Below are 20,023 nucleotides of genomic sequence, written 5' to 3' on the forward strand. Positions count from 1 at the left end.
AATTATATTTCTATGGCTGCAACTGTGCGTTGCATTGGAGGTAAACATGCTCTTCTAATGAGAATTAAAGCAGTATTTATGTTTTATCTTATTTCTTTATATTATATACACATATCTATATCGATATCATTTGGGTGACTTGACAACGTGCGCAATACAATGCACATGCAAAAGGGTGCGTTCGGTTTCAGTCTTCGGGCGCGCCGCATTCGCGTATTTCCCAAGATGAGAACACATTTTACAGGAAGTGAGAAATGGTATGGAACTCAAAGACCTTTTCAAAGATGAAGATAGTGCGTTCCAGATGCACAAATTCTGTGCGGCGCTGCACAGTTTGTGATCCGAAGATGTGTTTATTTTTGCAGGCTCGCCCGACGCACCGGGTAGGTGTGGTCTGCTTGTGAACCAATGAAATGGTTGAAAAGGTGCAAATTCCGCCCAGCCGGTGCGCAAGCAGACAAATGGTGCATTCATGACAAGTCGGAAACTCAGAAATACGAGCTCCGAGTGGGAAAAATAATTTTGAGCGGCCCTCCAACTCGTAATTATAATTGGGAAACTCGGGTATCATCCTCGAGCTCCGAGTTTCCGACATGTAGTTATCTGACGTCATTCCAACAAGAAAGTAACCACAAGCATGGCAGGATTTTCAGAAGCTTCCGCTAATGTGAAATGGAAATATAACAACCATGTGTTTCTAAGCTTTTGAATACACACTGCAGTTTGTTTTCGATGAGCGTTTTGGAGCGTTGCAAACTCTTGCTCAACTGCACAATTGAAAGTTAAAGCGATTATAACTGGCCAACGTTTGCCATCACCCGCGGGCGTTCAGGTTGCTTGAGGTTTACGACCTCAAGTCACTTGAATGCTCCTAAACTCGGAGGTCCGACATCACAGATGGGAATTCCGAGTTTCCGAGTTGGTCATGAATGCACCATAAAAACGAACGCTACTATTATTTCTCTCTGGCCAATGTCAAGAAATGAGGGCGGGGATTAAAGCCACCCAAGGGCAGTCGTGATAAGGAGGAGCATACGGCGTGTTTCCGGTTAGACCAGGCCGAGACACAACACAGTAATATCAATCTATGTAGATACAGTACTGTAAAAAAGAAAAATAGTTTTAAAAGAGTTGTCCGCTTTGTTAGACACCGTTTGTGTCAAATTTTCAAACGCTTTACGAATAGCTACCATTGGTTGTGGGGAAAAGAGGCGACAGTAGCACGGCAATGGAAGCCGAGTTTCGGGAAATCGATGAACCCGGGAGTTGGAACGCCATTTACCAGGTAGGTTGTTTTTGGCAAATCAAGGTGGGTTACAAGTACGGAGTTCTGTGTGGTGATCAGATAGGTCATCAGATGTTAGTATTATCTGCTACGACTTATAACACTATTCTCGGTGTGTGTGTGTGTGTGTGTGTGTGTGTGTGTGTGTGTGTGTGTGTGTGTGTGTGTGTGTGTGTGTGTGTGTGTGTGTGTGTGTGTGTGGGGGGGGGTTGAGTTGAGTTGATATCCTCCTTGGCACCTAGCTGACTAGTTCAGATGTAGTTGATGGCTGCGATGATGTGTCCCCCCCACCACGGCTGTAGGTTAATACATTATAACTTGTCTGCACGTGATATAGGTTTCGCCAAATAAGGATTAGCCTTAGACATTTTGTTTCACAACATCAACCAATCCAATTAGGCTATTACAATACACTGACAGATGTTTAGATGCCATTTGGATGCCAGACTTCAATAGATTCCAGAGAGGAGAGGAAAGCACAGACTAAATGTCTTCAGAACATAAAGATCCCCTAGACTGCTGGAGAGTATAGGTCGATGTCCAGTTGCAGTGTGATTGCTGTAATGAGTTATGAGTCAGAAATAATCAATTTTTCTAGGATCTCTTTTCACCCAAGAATCACGTTTTGTGAATCATGTAAGATATATGTTGGAGAAGCCTTCTTCATTTATTGGATATTTTTTCACTTACAGGAAATCCGCCAGCAATCAAGTGAGCTGCCCTGCAAACTTGCCAAACTACCTGAAAACAAAACTCGGAATCGTTACAGAGATGTCAGCCCATGTAAGTGTTCCAATATTGTGTCTTAATCTTGACGTGGTCCATTTTATAGTATAACATAAATGGAGGCAAGGGCAGTGGAGTTTTTCATCGAGCAGGACAGCTTTTTTTGTAACATTTTTATTATCCCATATGCTAACTAGAGATAGCTAAACTACTGTGGTTTCCTCTTTTCACAAAGATGCAAAATTCAAATCTGAACCCCTATGGGACAGATCAGTCACATGTCTCCCAGGGTGTTGATATGTTTGTGTTTCCTGTTTTGATGTAACATGAGTAATGAAACAATCTGTGGACAGTGAAACAATCTATGGATTGCAGTGGCTCTTACTGATAACTCACTTTGCAATCCCAAATCAGTTTTTTTGTTTTACATTAGGAGAAATGGGCCTATTCTGTCTTATTTATTTGAGTGGTTTAGAAATCAGGACTCTGAAAGGAACACTTCTGTGTTTTAGACAAAGACAGGCAAACCATATACACTTTCCACCTGCACCACAGACACAGGGGATGTCTCAAGTTACAAAGTCAAAAGTGTTTGTTCTTTTCACAAACCATTTTCAAGCCTATTTCATTTTCTACAGTTGACCACAGCAGAATCAGCCTTCATCTGGGTATGAACGACTACATTAATGCAAGCCTGATTTCCGTAGAAGAAGCACAGAGAAGCTACATTCTTACTCAGGTTTGTACTTTGGCTAGAGAGGAGAATATGTGAAGAGACTATACTGTTTTGGTACTTAGGTATTAGAATGTCATTCTTGTGCAAGGGCATCTTTCAGAAATTATTTGTCAAGCTCCCCAGAAATATATGTTTTATCGAGTTATCAACCAAGTTGTTCCTTTTCAAAGAAGTACCAACTACAGGTTCCAGGTAGAATATTGTAGAAATGGTGCTTGACTTGTTCCAGTTAATGTGAAAATGATATCAGCGGTTGCACCTCTTTGTCAACCCTCAGGCAAAACTGGCAATCAAACTGGGTATGCCAAAACAATCTCGCTACAAATGTGCTCTTATCTCAAACAGCGTCTCTCCTCTTCCTTTCTCTAGGGACCCCTTCCAAACACGTGTGGCCACTTCTGGGAGATGGTGTGGGAGCAGAGGACCCGAGGTGTGGTGATGCTGAACCGTGTCATAGAGAAAGGATCCGTAAGTAGAAATCTTTCTTTCTTTTGTGCCTTCTAGAATGTGGCACCTCACTTACCAGTTTGAACCCTAGTATCAGAGCTGTGAATTTGTATATGTATATTTCTGATGTGCTGACTTGAAGAAAGTTAACTCTTACAAATGGACAATAGAGGTAATCTTATCTACAACATTTGTTACCCTTGTGGATAAAACTATGTTTTGAATCTTGTAATATGTCTCAGGTGAAGTGTGCTCAGTACTGGCCACCTAGAGAGGAGGGGGATGCTGTATTCGAGGACACCAACTTCAAGCTCACACTTGTTTCAGAAGACATCAAATCCTACTACACTGTCCGTCAGCTGGAGCTGGAAAATCTGTCGGTGAGATTCCTATTTCTCGTTGTACCATCATCTGTTCCCTTCTCAGGTTTATTTTCTTGTTAAGAAATCATAGCTCTTGATCATAGAACCAAACTTTATTCATAATTGTCACAATTTACAGCCAATTCACTGTCATGACACTGGCGATTCCTCTACAGCGGAATGTGTTGAGAATCTCATCTTTCCATTGTGGTACTTAAAATGGTAATTATTTTAAGCTGAGATCTACTCAGAGGAATAGGGATTACTTTTTGCTGAAAAGTACTTTGAATTAGTTTTTGAATTGGTTTATACAATATGGCATCCCCCCACAAGCAATTCCTATTGGACTTGTCTACTCCTTTTTACACATGATATCTAGGAACGTATCTTGACTTGCTTGTTGATACAGTGATCTCTCTGTTCCGTTTTAAACATTTCCACTTTCAATTTCACTCTTCACAGACTCAGGAAACTAGAGAGATCCTACACTTTCACTACACCACCTGGCCTGACTTCGGGGTACCAGAGTCCCCCGCCTCCTTCCTCAATTTCCTGTTTAAGGTGCGGGAGTCTGGGTGTCTCAACTCTGACCAGGGGCCAGTGGTGGTGCACTGCAGCGCAGGCATCGGGCGCTCCGGAACCTTCTGTCTCGTCGACACCTGCCTCTTACTGGTTAGTACAGCAATCTGGAAGCGCTTTTTAGAATATGTTATTTATAGGCATAAATGGCCTTATGTTGGTCCAGAGCTTACTGAGCAAGAGAAGTCTGAAATTAATCTGTTTGTTTACGGACAGCGAGGCTAGCACTCACTTCTCTTTCAACCAATTAGAGTATTTGTAGTATCCGCAAGGTCTACTTTCCTCACCCTGTTTGTGGGCAACTAGTCTAGGTTATCGATTGAGCGGTTTTTGCACCTGTGAACCGAAAAAACGATACAATTGTTACAGTCAATTGTTTTGATTGAATAACAGTTTTGCCACTGATTTCTTATCTCTCACTATGGGGTCTATTCTCATTTCCTTGCGCACCACGTTATGCATGCTGATCTGTGCTTTACGGGCCAAATGTGTGCGCGGCGCTCCAGCGAGTATTCTAATGTTAGTACCCACCTTTGTGCTAACCGTGGGTTTTGGGTGGAGAAACTCACATTTTAGGGGTGTTTCTCATGAAGATCGTAGATATGCCATTCTCATCTGATTTCATAAAAAATCTCCACATTCCCTGCGCGCTCCAGAGGCTGCATCAAGTCAAGTTGAACACTTTTGGCAGGGTTCAAAAATTGCATCTTTTGTTATCAAGATTTTATCGATTCAACAGTACGCTAATCAGGTATTATGTAACATTTCTCATGTCATGGCCATTTTTCGGAAGTGAAACTAAAAAAGCTATATGTAGCAGCATAGAAATAGCAACTAGCACTGCAACCCTTATCTGTGGTGGTACGGTTCACTTTTTAGTGGTCTCATTTAGTAAGCATCTTGTGATCATGAATGATTGATTGATAGTACTATGGACAAAACATTATTTTGCAAGCAAGCATGTACATCTTTCTGTGCATGTGGTTTAGACATTTTCATTTAAATTGATGCGATCCTATGTTTTTTTTTAAATGATAAAGAGGACCCAAACATGCTTTGAAGATCCCCCCTCAAGCACAATTAATCCCCACAATAGAAATGTCACCATTTTCTCCACAGTTCAATTCCACTCCAAAGCAGATGGGCTATGGCAAAGAACAAACTATTTAGTTGTTATTTAAAGCCTAATGATGAGATTCCAGTATTTCTATTTCATTATCCAGAAGGACTGCCTTCAAAATAAAGGTTTTATAGCCATAGGACATAGATTTGTCTGAGGAATTCCTATCTTGAACTCGGATGATTTATTTCTTTGGATTGGATTGCCTAAAGCCTGGAACGCCTATTTGGTGAGATATGCGTGCACCTTTTCAAAATGGGAATATTTGGATACGTATTTAATATCTAGGAAAGTGCTGAGCCCAAAGTGTGTAGAAGGCATGGCACGCAAGGAAATCAGAAGAGACCCCAATGGTAACTTGCCCGTGAAGATGGCCTTTTGACGCATCACGCGAATACTATGTATGGCATACCTGCTGCTGACTTCATATCAGGTCATCAACCGGTTGCTGACTTCATGTCAGGTAATTGACCAGTTGTAACTTTTTTGGCACTTGGCAGATGTCTATCCGCAAGGACCCGTCGTCTGTGCGCATTCGTGCCGTGCTGTTGGAGATGCGGCGCTATCGAATGGGCCTGATTCAGACAGCTGACCAACTTCGATTTTCCTACCTCGCTGTCATTGAAGGGGCCAAGTGCATCATGGGAGACACATCTGTGCAGGTAAGTCCAATCTGTCTCTCTCTTTTTTTTTCTTTTTTAAAGTTGTCACAATAAAAAATGCAACCTCATCTATATATCACTCGAGATGCCTGAGAAATGTGGATGAAGTAAGTTCCCCCTATGTAAAGCACATTAAACTAGCACACCATGTTCACTATTTGGGAAGTCTTAACTATGTGCAGAATGCAGATGGTGCCTCTTCGTGGCTCAATGGCTCATCCCAGCCATTTTCATGTTTAGCCAATACCCACATTAATCAATCCATGTTTGTGTTCAGGAGTCATGGAAAGAGCTGTCCAATGAGGAGGACATTCCTCCAGAGTTCACTCCTCCTCCACCTCACCCACCTCCGAGAGACCCTCCTCCGAATGGCATGGTTGAGCCCCGCTCCTTCTTTCCCGCGAGCGACGTTGCTGAGGAGATTGTTGCGCAGAACGACATTCGCACTCGCAGGTAATGAACACCAGCTCAACTTTAGGTGCAGCTGAGTTTCAAGCGTGTGCAGTTTAGTGACCTCAAACAATGATAATGTTCGTTCTTTAAGTTGACAAGAAAAGCACACCAGGGCTCTGTTTCAGTCCAGAATGTTGTTACCCGCCATCTGCCCTTGTTTTACTCCCTTCACAGATCAGAGACCGCTGTGAAACTGTAAGCTAAATTTCCAGCTACTTTTCACTATGTTGTTTACACCTACCTAGTCCATCAGATCTGTAATGGGGAGTAAACGAGGCTAGATGTGATGGAACAACTCTCCGGAATGAAACACAGGAATGTGTATATATATTGTTTGTTCAATATGCCCCACCCTCTGCATTCCTTTCTCTCCCTTTGCAGTGCCCCACCGGAGCCCAAACTTCGAAGGAGGACAGGTGTTGATGTCCCTGCCCCCCAACCTCCCACTGTCCCTGCTGATCAGCCTGATGGCCAGATGGGAAGCAAAGAACAGGCCCCCAAAGCCCCGACAAAACCCCAGAGGCTGCACGAGACAGAAAAACAGGCACTGACCCAAGCAGCAGTGGAGCAGGCAGCCTCTGGCGACAGCTCTCCTCAGGGGACTTGGACCCCCCTGCTGGCCAACGTGTGCCTCTGCACGGCATTGGCCCTGGGTGCTTACATCTGTTACCGAGCCTGTTTCCACTGAACCTCTCTTCCTCCTCTCTTGCTCCTCCCTCTCCCTTCTCTTTTTTGCAGGGTTGTATTAGTTTGGCCAGCCGGCCCTCACTCTCTCTGCCTATGGGCTTAACTCTGCTGGCGAGTGGATAGTTTGGACTTCAGAGGATTCAGGCTCCACTTGTTTTATATACAAAATGCAGAGCGTGGGGGGGGGGGGGGGGGGGGTGTTGGAGTAAGGGACAGCCCTTTTCTGCATCACCCACCTTTAGCTCCCCCAAAAACTGTCAGTTTGGACGCTCAGGGCCTCAATTTTCAGGTGTCACATCCCAAATACACATGTTGATTTAAGAATAATTTCTTAAGATGGTTTTCTTTTATAGCAGTTAGTAGAGGATGTTGTATGTGATTTGTTCTGTGGTCTGTGAACCACTCAGGCTGAATGGTCTACTAGTCCACCCTACACACATGCGCCCTCTCCATTGACGAACCAAATGACACACATTAGTGTTCTTCCATCATTTCAGCTGTTGCTATTTCCATTGGACTTTCACGCTTCTCTCCAAAATATTTCTCTCTCTCTTAACAATTCCTCATAAAGGTCGGTCAGGAGTTACACAGAGCTCGGTTTGTGGTAATCCTGCAGTGCGACGAATGGCTGCAGACTTATGTAAAAGAAAACGACCATCACGACTTAATTTGTTGTCCTTGAGGTGGGACAGTATTATTATACCCGGGGGTAAGCTGAGGCTAAGTTAGAGGGAGAGACTGCCCTCCCTCCACTAAATGAGGGGTGCATGCAGTGGGCCATTGATGGCCTTAGGAGAGTGCCCTACCACTGCGTGTGTGTGTGTGTGTGTGTGTGTGTGTGTGTGTGTGTGTGTGTGTGTGTGTGTGTGTGTGTGTGTGTGTGTGTGTGTGTGTGTGTGTGTGTGTGTGTGTGTGTGTGTGTGTGTGTGTGTGTGTGTGTGTGTGTGTGTGTGTGTGTGTGTGTGTGTGTGTGTGTGTGTGTGTGTGTGTGTGGAATTATTGGAGCTTTCTACTGATGCTTGACTTATCTGCTTCTTAGTGGGGGGAAGTTCAAGCTAATAATGTAAGTCAAATGTGAAATATATTCTAGATTGCTTCCTGGTAATTGATTCTCCCCTCCCACTTTATTTGTTCCCAACTTGACATGTAAAACAGGAGTGTCTTGTTGAATATGTGCTTTGAATGGGAGTGGTGTGTTTGCGGCACGCCTGTCTTGAGCTGTTTTGTTTCGGCTTTAGTTTGAGATGTTGCATTCGCACCTCGCCTCTTTAAGAAAGCGACTCCAGCAAATGCTGATATATATATAAATTACTCTTTTTAATCTGTGTTCTGGCTAAAGTCAGCTCGAAAGGATTTTTCTACATCATATATTTTTTTGGGTTTGTTGTCAAACCTATTAGATATTATTCTTCAGGGATGGCGACTTCTTGCTGTCACCACTTTGAGTGAAATGAATTTTGCGCAGAGACTTTTCATGCTAATAAAAAGTGAACATGTAAAACGGAGGGGAATGCATCAGGTGAGCGTTTGCGTAGTTATTAAATGTGTCTGGAGCAGGCGTCTCTGAACACAGGAGGCCACATTTACGCACAAGAATGCCAGCTCAGCCTATGGAGACACAGAAGCAGCTAACCCTCCTCTCCTTTCGCTAGCAATACAAATACTTAATATCTCCCTTAGTTCCCATCTTCTGATTGCAAAACCCATCCTGCCTGTCTGGACAGGGAGCCAGGGACTTCAAACCAACCAAACACCAGCGCAGGGATGAATACACTGTAGTGATGATCAGTTATGTCGTGGGTATGGGCCTGTGCTGGCAATGTATTTAAAAAAAAAAAAAAAATTACGATTAATGTTTTCACATAGACATCCTGCAGTCATGAACAAACAGGTTTTCTGTTGAGATTAGTTCAGCTGCTAGCTTTCAGTTTACCTTAGTGACTCACAAGAGCTACTTCCTGAGTCTAACGGCTGTGCTTTTCTCTCGAATGTATGAGGTTCTACCCACGGACATGCCCTCTTGATACTTATTCAAATCAGGTTCCATTGTGCAGACATTTTTTTCTGCACCTGCAAGTGATAAACTTACAAGTACCTGGTCAGCCACGCGTTGCCCAGAATATCCTGTTTTTCTGTACTTATGATCACCAACCGTTTTGTCTTTTTTTATTTTATTTACATCCATCATTGTATTCCTTTTTTGATAAAAAAGAAAAAGAAAGAAAAAAATATCTACTGCTGATTTGTTCTGGTTTTTGGATCTGATACATGTTTAGTATTTCATTTTCAGACTGAATTCTGAACAAAGGCTGTAGTAATAAAATCATGTCACAGATAAGTATGTGGTGTTTGTGTCTCTTTATTTTAATTAGAATCTCGTCTTTTCTGAGAAGGTTGAGTGGTCATATTAAGACCTTCAAGAGGAGAAGGACTGGAGAGTTCCCGTCCTAGTCATTCATTATTGATGAATATCATGTATTTCAAAGTAATTTTGATCTTATTCTACGAAGTGAATATAATAAACTCTTAACTAATTAACCTCAGAATTTTCATTGAAGCTGAACTCAGCCTTATAGCTACACAAAAGGGGGATTGATGCACAGGTGACTACACAATCATACACATCATTAGAAAACGTTAGTGTAATATCAGTAAAGAAGTCATTGTTGGCACAGTTTCCCAGACATGGACTGAGTATACTTTTGGACTAAATCACACTATCAATGGAAAATCTCTACTGAAGATGCTTTTTAGTCTAGGATTAGGCTTAATCTATGTCTGGTAAACCAGCCCTGTGAGCATAACTTTTAATACAAGACTGACTTATGCCCCTCAGACATAAAGCTGTTGAATCAGGAGTATTTTAAATGTGCTGCCTGCAGGTCCATGATGTGATACATAATTGTGACTCACTATAGCCTAATTCACGCTGCAGAGCCGATCAGCTGGGCTGTCCTCGTTATGCGTCCATCCACCATAGTTGCAAAAACAGGACTGGAAAGGACAGTGTGAAAGGAAAAATATCCAAGCCAGCACAAGTATGATTTGGGTAAGCACGATAGTGTATAAAGCCCCGATCTGTTCCTTGTGACCTTGAGAGAAGAATGAATCCTGTTTTATCCCTTTGCCATTCACTACTGTGTGTGTAACTTGGCGGGCCTGAGCATTTCCATGCAATATACAGTATAAGACATAAACTACCACAAGGGGGCGCTGTAGGACATATAAACAGCCCAACTCGGTTCTTCAGATCATATGACATTCTGTGCGGATGACTCATATACCTGAACCTTTGTAACAGACGCCATCCGGTTTTCTATACCTGCTTGTCCATCAAACAAGTATCTGTCAAGTTATTCCTTTTGTTTTGAAAACGACAGCTGTTTTCCTGTAGTTTTCGGAGGTGATTTATGTTCAGAATGTTATTCCCAGAGCAGGTCTTGTAATAAAATCAGTGCTCACAGGCCCGGTGCCAGAACCAACACTTTGGAAGGGCCATTGATTTTGTATGGGTGGGGGTGGGGGTGGGATGGGGGGGAGTTATTTCTTCTATATTTGGGTTTATACTGACAAAGTTGCAATAGAATACTATTGTTTGAACTTTGCCTCACTATACTACTATGTACTTTATGCCATATTAGTTAGCCTGTTAGTTCTAAATAAGTACAACTGTCTATGTTGAAAGGAAAGATCTCGGACAAGATTATTAGAAGGGTGTTAGTAACGTTACATTTGTAAAGACACTTATCAGCGATTGTACACTATCAGGACTATAAATTGAATTGTTGGTACTATCGATTTGACAACAGTGCTTCCTGGGGGGAGGGGGGGTGCACAGGAATGCAACTATAGGAGTGAGTAATAGCGCTCCCAACCACGCGTCTCTTCTGACGTCAAAGGGACAGAATGGAACAGGCTGCGACGGATCGGCATTGGGAAAAGTCAAGGCGTGGCCAGATCACAGGAAGTGGTCTTAAAGCCATAGCTGTTCTATTTAGTACAAACTGTACTCTGCAGATGTGTTGCGTACATGTTTCATGAATGAGTCAATGTTTATGATGATGATAATGAAGATGAAGAGGGATGGTAATAATGAAGAGTGGGAGAGATGTTTATGAGTGTTTTTCTGTTAAAGGTACAATTAAAGAAAGTGTTTGATAATCTGAATATATTGATAAAAAAAAAACAATTTCACCAAGTCTGAAGGGATAAACACTTCTGTGAAGTGAAATTAGAACAATGTCAAGACAGAAATCATCGGGGGGTGCTTAGTGGTGGAGCACACTAATGCATTTATCACATAATCGCAAGGTTCCTGGTTTCGATTCCGACCCTCGACATGCATGTCGTCCCTCCTCTCTCTCCCATCCTTCCTGTCAAACTCTACTGTCTCTGTCCCAATAAAGCAGAAATGCTCTAAAAACATATATATATATTTTTTAAAAGACAGAAATCATCAAAACAGGTTTATGCAATAATAAAGAATATGTGTCAAACCTGCAAGGGCTGACAGTGACAAATAATAAATATTGATAACTTCCAAATCATGCCATATTTATTTTTGCATGCAGGGGGTACATTTCTGCTTTGCTAAGTGTCTTCTGGTGAATCTGCGACTCTCACTATCAGCACTTATCGGAAGGCCAGGGCTGTCTGTCCACCCTGCCCTACAGGCTCTTCCAATGTGTATCCTGGGTTTAGTCATTAACCTGGCTTGGAACTTCCCAAAAGCCATCCAGCTTTCAGACACAGAGACGGTCTTTGGCCTGAAGTCTCTCTCAGACTGTGGAATATTTCCCTGGGAGTCAACTTTGGTTCTGGAAATTCCAGAAACTGAAACCATGCAGTGTGAGAGATGTTTAATGACTCTGCATTCATGGGAGTCTTGAGTCATCATTTACCAGCGCCTTACCGTGGAAGCACATTAGACAGAGGGTGGCACATTGTCACGTACAGTGAATCTTTCACCACAAGTCCTTGACTGAATTCAATGTATGATGATGAATCAATCCATCAATTATAAACCACTATTTCATTTGTTTATGATAGAAATTATTGTTTCATCACCTTACATTAAAGTGTGTATACATCTGCAGAAAGTTAGTATTTTGCCTGATTTAGAACCCGACCTCATTGTTGATATCCTAAAAACAGTTAGAAGGAAGGATTTTTCTGCACCATCAAATGGAAAATTACTCTGTCTTGATGCTACAGTATCAGTATCCTGCCACTCTCTCTGAGGTTAAATACATTTTGTGACGGTTGTTGTGACATTCACCCCTGAGCAGTTGTTGTTCCTGTCTCCATGACTGCTGATGGCGTTGGACGTGTCGTCATTCACAGACTTGCTACGGGTGAGATGTGATATGTGGTCGGGCTCTAGGTAGTGTGATAAACACAGTTCAAGCATGTAGGTCACAGCGTAAACACTTGTCCCCCTGAGACGTTAGAGCTGGTGTTTCCCCCCAGAGCTATCTGAAGCTCCGCTTCCTTCCTCTGGCCCGGCCGTGATCGAACGCGGCAAGGACTGATGACGTTGACACAGGGTTCACATGTAAACAAAGCACACTGACCCAGCCTCCTCCACCACAAGTTTAACATGCTAACTACAGTATTGTGTTCTTGTTGACTGTTATCTTTATCAACTGGTTGTGCAATCTTTTTTTGTAGATAGCACCATGTAGTCATACCAAATAGATATTATTTTTACTGATATACTGTAAGTTGCAATAAGTTGTTATAATGTTTTTTATTTTCAAATACGCAACATACATGTATCATCATTTTAACATGTCATCTACTAACTGTAGGAAGTGCCATTCTTAGTCATCCACATTAGGGGTTGAAAGGATTGGTCTCATATTTTGGTTGACGTGGGTGGTGAGTTTTTTTTCATCCCTGTCATCAAAACTTTCAACACACCCTATTTCCTGTTTGGTAGCTTGCTGTCTTACCTGAGGTTGAGCTCTGACACCACAGCAGAGGACAACGTATTTGTCATCACATTTGTTCTTTCATTTGTCCTGATATTAACTGTTTTCAACAATATCTAACCTAGTTAAGTACAATTTGGAGCATTTTAGATATTTACCCCTTGTGATGAGACAATTTAAAGAACTCAAGGATCATGTCAAAACAAAACAGGATCTTAGGTTAGAATCTGGCAATTTTTTCAAGGAACATATTGACGAACAGTGAAATACGTTGCCCAATGAGAGCATGACCGAAAAACACAACTGTCTGAAGTGTTAATCTTTTCCTGTGGAGAGTGGAGAAAGACTTAAACTTCTCTGTATCTTATGAAATTAGTGTTATGTGTTTGATACAATATGATTTGTAAAATAGAAACTCAATTCACAGATTGAAGATCCTTGTCTCCTACTAGAGCTGCAAAGGGCAGCAAAGCATAGTCTTGTTCTTTAACGTGTTCACTATCTGTTCAGGAAGGAACCTTTCCATATCTCACTGTGGGCAGAATGTCAGTGCCATTGTAGTAGTATCTGATGCCACATAAGCGGTTGATTTCCATCATGTGAGGTGGAGACAGTTTTTTTTCATGGCCCTGCAAATTGGCAATGTGAGGTTCACTTGCAACACACCAATGTCATTGTTCTGTTGTTTTTATTTGTCAACACAAACCAATAATTATTATTATTACTATTATTATTATTATTTATTTTTTTACAGTGTGCAGTGTTGGGGAGTAGTTCCACTACATGTAGTTAAACTGTCAGTTTTACTGCATTTTCCAGTAGCTTGGTGGTAGTTAAACCAAATTGAAATCTTACTAGTGTTTCCAGTAGTTAAACCTTTTTTTTGCCATGTAATGGTGTAGTAAGCTACTGTCATGTCATTACATTTCCCCCCCCAAAACCCCACTGGAATTAAGCTATTATTCCAGCCATTGAACTTAAATTTCCCTACCATTTTTTATTTTTTACTTCACTGCCTCTGGTCTCCCCACTCTGCACCACCTCACCATTTTTTTCCTCTCCCAGTGATTTCAGAGCAATCAGTCGCACATTTTATATTACATGGACTGGTCATCTTTCAGTAACTGGCTGTCATGTGTCGTGTGTTGGATGAAGTAGTTTTGATGTAGTGAACTACTTTTTCAAAGTAACTTTAGTTTGACTAACTATATTTCTCTCAAGGGTAGCTTTAGTGTAGTTCATTTCTTCCCTCTCCTAATGTAATTTGTAATCTTGTTAAAAACATTTTCTGAGTAGCTTCCCCAACACTGACAGTGTGAATATAAAACAACGTTGTAACTGTACCTAGCTTGGTGGATTTGTTTGTTTGTTGTTGACACATGCATGTAGAAATTGTGATACTTTGTGAAGCACCTGTTTGAGAATGTAATAAATACAATATCACCATTGTACTGCATATTTGTTTTTCGGGTGGTACTAATAGGGATATGTGTTCTGGTCAAATCTCTCCCAGGATCCTGTAGTATAATCTAAAGAATCCCAAGTAGGAGCAAGATCCTGGCAATGAGCAGGATCCATTCTCAAATATCCTGTTCAGATTCAGGATCTCCGTACAATCTTAAAAAGATTGTAACCATGGTTGCCAAGCATCTCTATCATCAGCATTTTATAGATAACCATAAGTGACCTCTTGACACCTACGGACGTGGATGCCTCTCCAGGGGCCAGTGATCACTTGTGCAAGTGCAGGGTGGCCTGATGTTTCATAAGACCTGCCCCATGATACTTTGCTCTGCAGTGACCACAAGTCCCCTGCTGCATGTCGGTGATGCCTCTTTGCAGTCGTCTACATTAAAATAGGAGAAGTGAACAAAATGTTGAAATCTGGGTACGCTCCAAGCCAGATCATCCTCCAGCCCCTTACGGTAGCTCAGCAGGCTTGGTTTCCCAATAACCCCATGATCCGGATATCCGTTGATCAAGGCTCAATGACAATGATTGTCAATGACGCCGCCTCCCTACACAATCTATGTGGCAATCTTTATGAATATCCTGTGTGACCTTGTACTGTAAAAATATATTCATATTGTATAGCGAGACAGATTAAGAAGAATAATCTACTAGAGCATGATCTGATGTATTTAAATGTGTTATTACATTGGTATAGTCCATAAACGTATTCATAAGACTAATTTTAAATGTTCATGCAATCAATTAAAAAACACAGTTAAGTTGAGATATATCACTCTCATATGTCTTCAGGGAAAATATTTTTGCTGAAGTATGCTGACCACAAATGGAAAGTGAATACAGGAAGAATAAGTGTTTGTTATCTTAAAACCTAATTTCTAAAGTGATTCCTCGATGTGAGAATGTTCTCTTACTTTTCCTACGCAGCAGACTTAAACGAGATAGTTCACTTTTTTACACATTATAGTCAGATGGTTGCTCACCCTGAAAGTAGTCCATGGGCCAAACCGTAATCCATGGTGCAAAGTTGTAAATAGCCACTACTAACTTCTAGTAACTTTAGCCAAGACTAACAAACGATCAAACTCAAATGAACTTTCTGACTTGGTTGGTAGCTACTTTGAGGTGATTTGGCCACAAATGTTGAACTTTGTCTACTGCTCCCATTCACACCCATTGTTTTTATTTTAGCGGTGGCTATTTAAACAGATCTCAACCATGGATTACAGTTTTTCCTGGCCCATAGAATACATTCAGGATAAGGAAACATCTGATTATAAGGTGTAAAAGTTAACTATCATTGCGCAATGACACACATAGTATGTTTGTGTGTGTGTGTGTGTGTGTGTGGGGGGGGGGGGGGGGGGGGTTGTACTTTTTAGGAAGGCAATCGGCCTGCAGGAGGTATGATGCAATGTGGAGTTTACGGAACAGGCACTGCCCATTGACGGTAAAATCTGTGAAAAAGGGGGCTGGGCTAAACTTTCCCGAAAAAAAAAAAAGTGTCATCCGGTGTGGGAAATTCCCTGTAGTACGTCTCTGCATGAGCCCAGCACCAGGAACGTGGAGAGTCTGTACGGAGCAGTGGCAGGATTACAAGGTCATCTAAGAAACAAGTTTGACCCCAGTGTGTGCCATACTGAAAATAATAGCAAGGGAAACACATCCTGTTTACTCACTGCTAGGGGGAAAACCTCAGCAGCAACAACAACAACAACAATAAAACTTGATTCTATATTTTTTTATTTACTTTGTTGTGATTTAGGCTTGCTACCATACGAATGCTTTGATGATGAAATTGAACAGAGAATTGTCTCATTTTACATTGGGTGTAACATTCTGATGAGTTGGAACAGGAAGATGTGTTGAGCAATGTCTTGCAGCTATTTTGTCCATTTTGGGAAGTGTTGAGAAATGCACTGTGTTCATAAAATCAGGGATGATAGTGTTCAACTTTACTTGTGGCTGTTGAGGTGCAGTATAGCAAAGCCTAATTTAGAACAGCCTTACATAACAATAAAGCACTGTAGTGGCACACAAAATATGCCTTCTCTTGAAAAAACAGTTACTGTTTTTTCTCTCCATTATGTGTTTTTAAACTAACAGATGTAAACAATACGTCACAATCCTCCACCCTGCATTGTCATGGATACAGGTTTTACCATGCCCAGGCTGATTCTATTGAGTGAAGGGGGTTATCTCCCATTTTATCATTCTAGTCAGGCAAGTTTAACAGTACTTTCATTCCCACATACTTGTATTCCTGTGTGGTGAAGCTGTTGGGTACTTGTGGTGCTCCTGACCAGTCACACCAAGCCAGAAACAGGCTTTAACTAAAACTAGGACTAAACTATTTTTCTAGTCTTTTTTTATCAAACCAGATCATCTGTGGTGGAGGTGAATCATCTATCCATCAGTCATCATAAGAAATAATAATCAATGCTCGGACCAGGGGCCATTGGCAGTCACAATGCTAGAAGAAGGAAAATGTACTTTTTTTTTTTGTACACTGGCAAATATGCTCCAAGTGAAATTATGCCTGCTCCAAATATCATGTGCACCTACAGCTCTTGATATTTGGGACTGGCATGTTTTAAAGCGGTCAAAGCACACTGCTGTGTGGTGTGTTGGGGGTTAGTTGCTGATTAATCTTTATGCAGCCTTGAACCCATCTCTGGGTCAGTGGACCCACCGGACTATTTACCAAGGCGTGTGCTCGAGATAATGCCTGTATATTAGATGGATGAATAAGGACTTTTTCCTTTATCCCTATTTTTTTAAAAGATGTATTGTGTGTCTCTCTCCCTGTGTGTGTGTGTATGTGTGTGTGTGTGTATGTGTCAGTGAGTGTGTTGTGTGTGTGTGTGTGAAGGGAGAGGGAATGCATCACAGAATAAACCAGTCAGGTGAGCTACACCTGTTAAATGACACAAATAAAGGGCATACAAATTAATACCAATAAAGTATAAATCTGATTTATTCAATAAAATATCAAATACCATTAAAACATTTGTACCTTTACATCTTAAAGAGATTACTTCATTCATTGCCAATACTGTTACAAAGAGTTGCATCATACCTCTGCAGCACAACTGTACCATTGACAACCATTGCTCCAGATAAGGAGAATGTATTTAAATAACAGAATACAATGGTTTAATACAAATGCAATCCTGTACAGAAATACTGAAAACACCAAATTATAGCCCAAAGACTGACAATCAAAGGTGGCATGACAAAAACATGAGTGGTTGCGCAATCCATGCACCCTCTGTTCTCGGTCATTCAAACTGCCCTTGTAAACCTTTGGTAGCTGTTTTCACATATACACGCACGTACTGTAACATCCCTTTGTTTCACCAGTGAAACGCCAAAATCAGTTTTAAGTCCGTGTCTGATCAACCTGTTTCCAGTGAGATGTGTGTGTCTGTGGTGTGGCTAACATTGTCCAGTAGCAGAGAGCAAGTTGCGCAGAGTGGCAAGCTCTCTTGACAGCTGCTCCACGCGCTTTTGTAAACGGTCGTTCTCGGCGGCAAGTTCCAGCACTTTGTGTTGTGTCTCCATATTGCGCGCTTTGGCTTTGTCCCTGCTCTTTCTTACTGCAAGGTTGTTTCTCTCGCGCCTCTGCTTATACTCATCACTGTTCTTCTCCAGTCGCTTCTTCCCTTTGCCACTAGACATTTTACCGACATGCGAAGGCGACCTGCCATTACCTGACGGCGCAGGTGTACCGGGAGGACTGGAGCACGACGAGGACGCAGTGGAGATGTTACCAAGACTCCCACTGGGAGTGGACTGGTAATGAAGATAGGACCTCATGTCAAAGCCTGAACTGTCCATTCTGGTATCCTCTTCAGAACCGTTCCTTTTTAAGTGGTTCCCGGGAAACTCTGGGCTGAACACGTTGTCTACACGGGTTTCTTGTAGTTCAGCAGGATAACCCTGGATGTATGCCTCCCTGGGGTTGCAGTGAGGACTTGTCTCCCGTTCGTTCAGATTGATGTAGTTTCTGTAGTTCTGTTGTAATGATGAAACTCTCTTTATCTTGCCGTCCTCGGCAAGGAAATCTGCGAATATGTCTACCCCTCGCTGTTGAATTTCAATGCGTGTTGCCAGTTGTTGAGAGTGCAAAGCTGGATCCAGGTAAGCGCTGAAATCTATTGCTTTCTCGTGCTCGGCAATGCCAAGCTCCGTCATCGAGCCGTCAATTGGCTGCTTGCAAATGCTGTCGCTGATGGGACTGATAATGCTGTTTCGATTCTGAAAAGCAAAGCAGTCCCCGTCGTAGAATCCGGCCACTTCCATGGATATTAACACAGGAACATCGGAGTAAGTGGCAGACGCCCGAGACAGTTGGTATACTTGCTGTACACACGTTATACTTGGTGCACTCACTTACTGTCAAGAAGTAGTAGGAAACAGCTGGAAAAAGCTCTAATTATTGTAAAATGTTGATACTTTTGTGTCAACTGAGGTTGATGTGTTAAACAGTTTTTCATGGAAGGGTTTATATGTGAAATCGGAATGGGCGTGGCCAACAGCAGGTATGTGACGCGCGATGTGATGGGCAGGCTACTTTTTACATTTGGATGTTGTCGACTTATAGTGACAAATTGTTAAGCACTAGGGATGCAGGTAGCAAGATTCAAGATTCTTTATTTGTCACGTGCATACAGTAAAATGAAAAAAAAATTTGAATACATTTGTACGAGTAAAGTCGCCTCGCATTATGGTGTTATGCTCTTGTTTTTAAATAGGGGTACAGTAAAATGCCATTTCACGATAGAAATGTCTTCAAATCCGCGATGTGATCCTTCGTCTGCTACCTTTGAAGCTAAGTCCCCGCGTCCCCTGTGACTACTACTAGATATCACCAACATCCAAATGTAAAAAGCAGTACGTCTCGCCACAAATTGGGGTTATGGGTAGGCCTATAGATGTTATTCTTTCGAGGTAATCCACCGGAGATGACCGTGTCAATTAGCAAAATAATTATCTGCATATAGGCAATTGGCCACTTAAAAACAATTAGCCAATTAGCTGGATTGTGCAGACTAGACTATTGGAACATAGTTTGGTGATATGCATTCATGATTTACTGTCAACATTGCAAATGTATAATATAAATGTATAACTGCATTTCATTTAGAGATCATTTTAGGGGAGAGTGAAACATTTGAGGGCTGTGATGAACATATGTGGGGGAAAAAAATAACATACTGCCATCTAGTGTACGGTTGTGATAGTGAACGATCACAGTTTACAGTAAAATAAAACTGGCATAATTCACAGGAGAACGAGAACTAAACCAAACTATACAAATCGTACTGTTTTAAACATTTTCTGGCAACAGTTATATCTGTAACATTTAGGCTATACCCATTTACTTGAGGAGTTGGGGTAAAATGCACCAGAAAAAAAACAAGCCAAATCGCTTAAGCCCTGAAGTTTTTTTTTCCAATATTCTTTCTTTTCAGTGTTTTGGTGATCAAATATGTTTACCACCCGCGTTCATTTTATGTCTGAAAGTCGGTGACTCTATCAACACATAGGCATATCACCT

General features: G+C 41.7%; 2 protein-coding genes across 2 annotated transcripts; one reads left to right on the forward strand and one right to left on the reverse strand.

Moving 5' to 3' along the window:
- The first annotated feature begins 1,034 nt into the window (after positions 1 to 1,034).
- Positions 1,035 to 9,389, forward strand: ptpn1 (protein tyrosine phosphatase non-receptor type 1). Its single transcript, XM_083675299.1, has 9 exons — positions 1,035 to 1,285; positions 1,978 to 2,068; positions 2,650 to 2,750; positions 3,117 to 3,215; positions 3,437 to 3,574; positions 4,019 to 4,228; positions 5,756 to 5,917; positions 6,195 to 6,370; positions 6,752 to 9,389. Exons 1-9 carry the CDS (start codon positions 1,229 to 1,231, stop codon positions 7,056 to 7,058), a joined length of 1,341 nt encoding a protein of 446 aa, XP_083531425.1. The 5' UTR covers positions 1,035 to 1,228; the 3' UTR covers positions 7,059 to 9,389.
- An 8,030-nt stretch (positions 9,390 to 17,419) lies between these two features.
- On the reverse strand, positions 17,420 to 18,950 carry cebpb (CCAAT enhancer binding protein beta). Its single transcript, XM_083674393.1, has one exon. It carries the CDS (start codon positions 18,763 to 18,765, stop codon positions 17,899 to 17,901), a length of 867 nt encoding a protein of 288 aa, XP_083530519.1. The 5' UTR covers positions 18,766 to 18,950; the 3' UTR covers positions 17,420 to 17,898.
- Positions 18,951 to 20,023: the final 1,073 nt, after the last annotated feature.

Source organism: Argentina silus (assembly GCF_951799395.1).
Source record: "Argentina silus genome assembly, chromosome: 8".
In the NCBI taxonomy this organism is placed as follows: domain Eukaryota; kingdom Metazoa; phylum Chordata; class Actinopteri; order Argentiniformes; family Argentinidae; genus Argentina; species Argentina silus.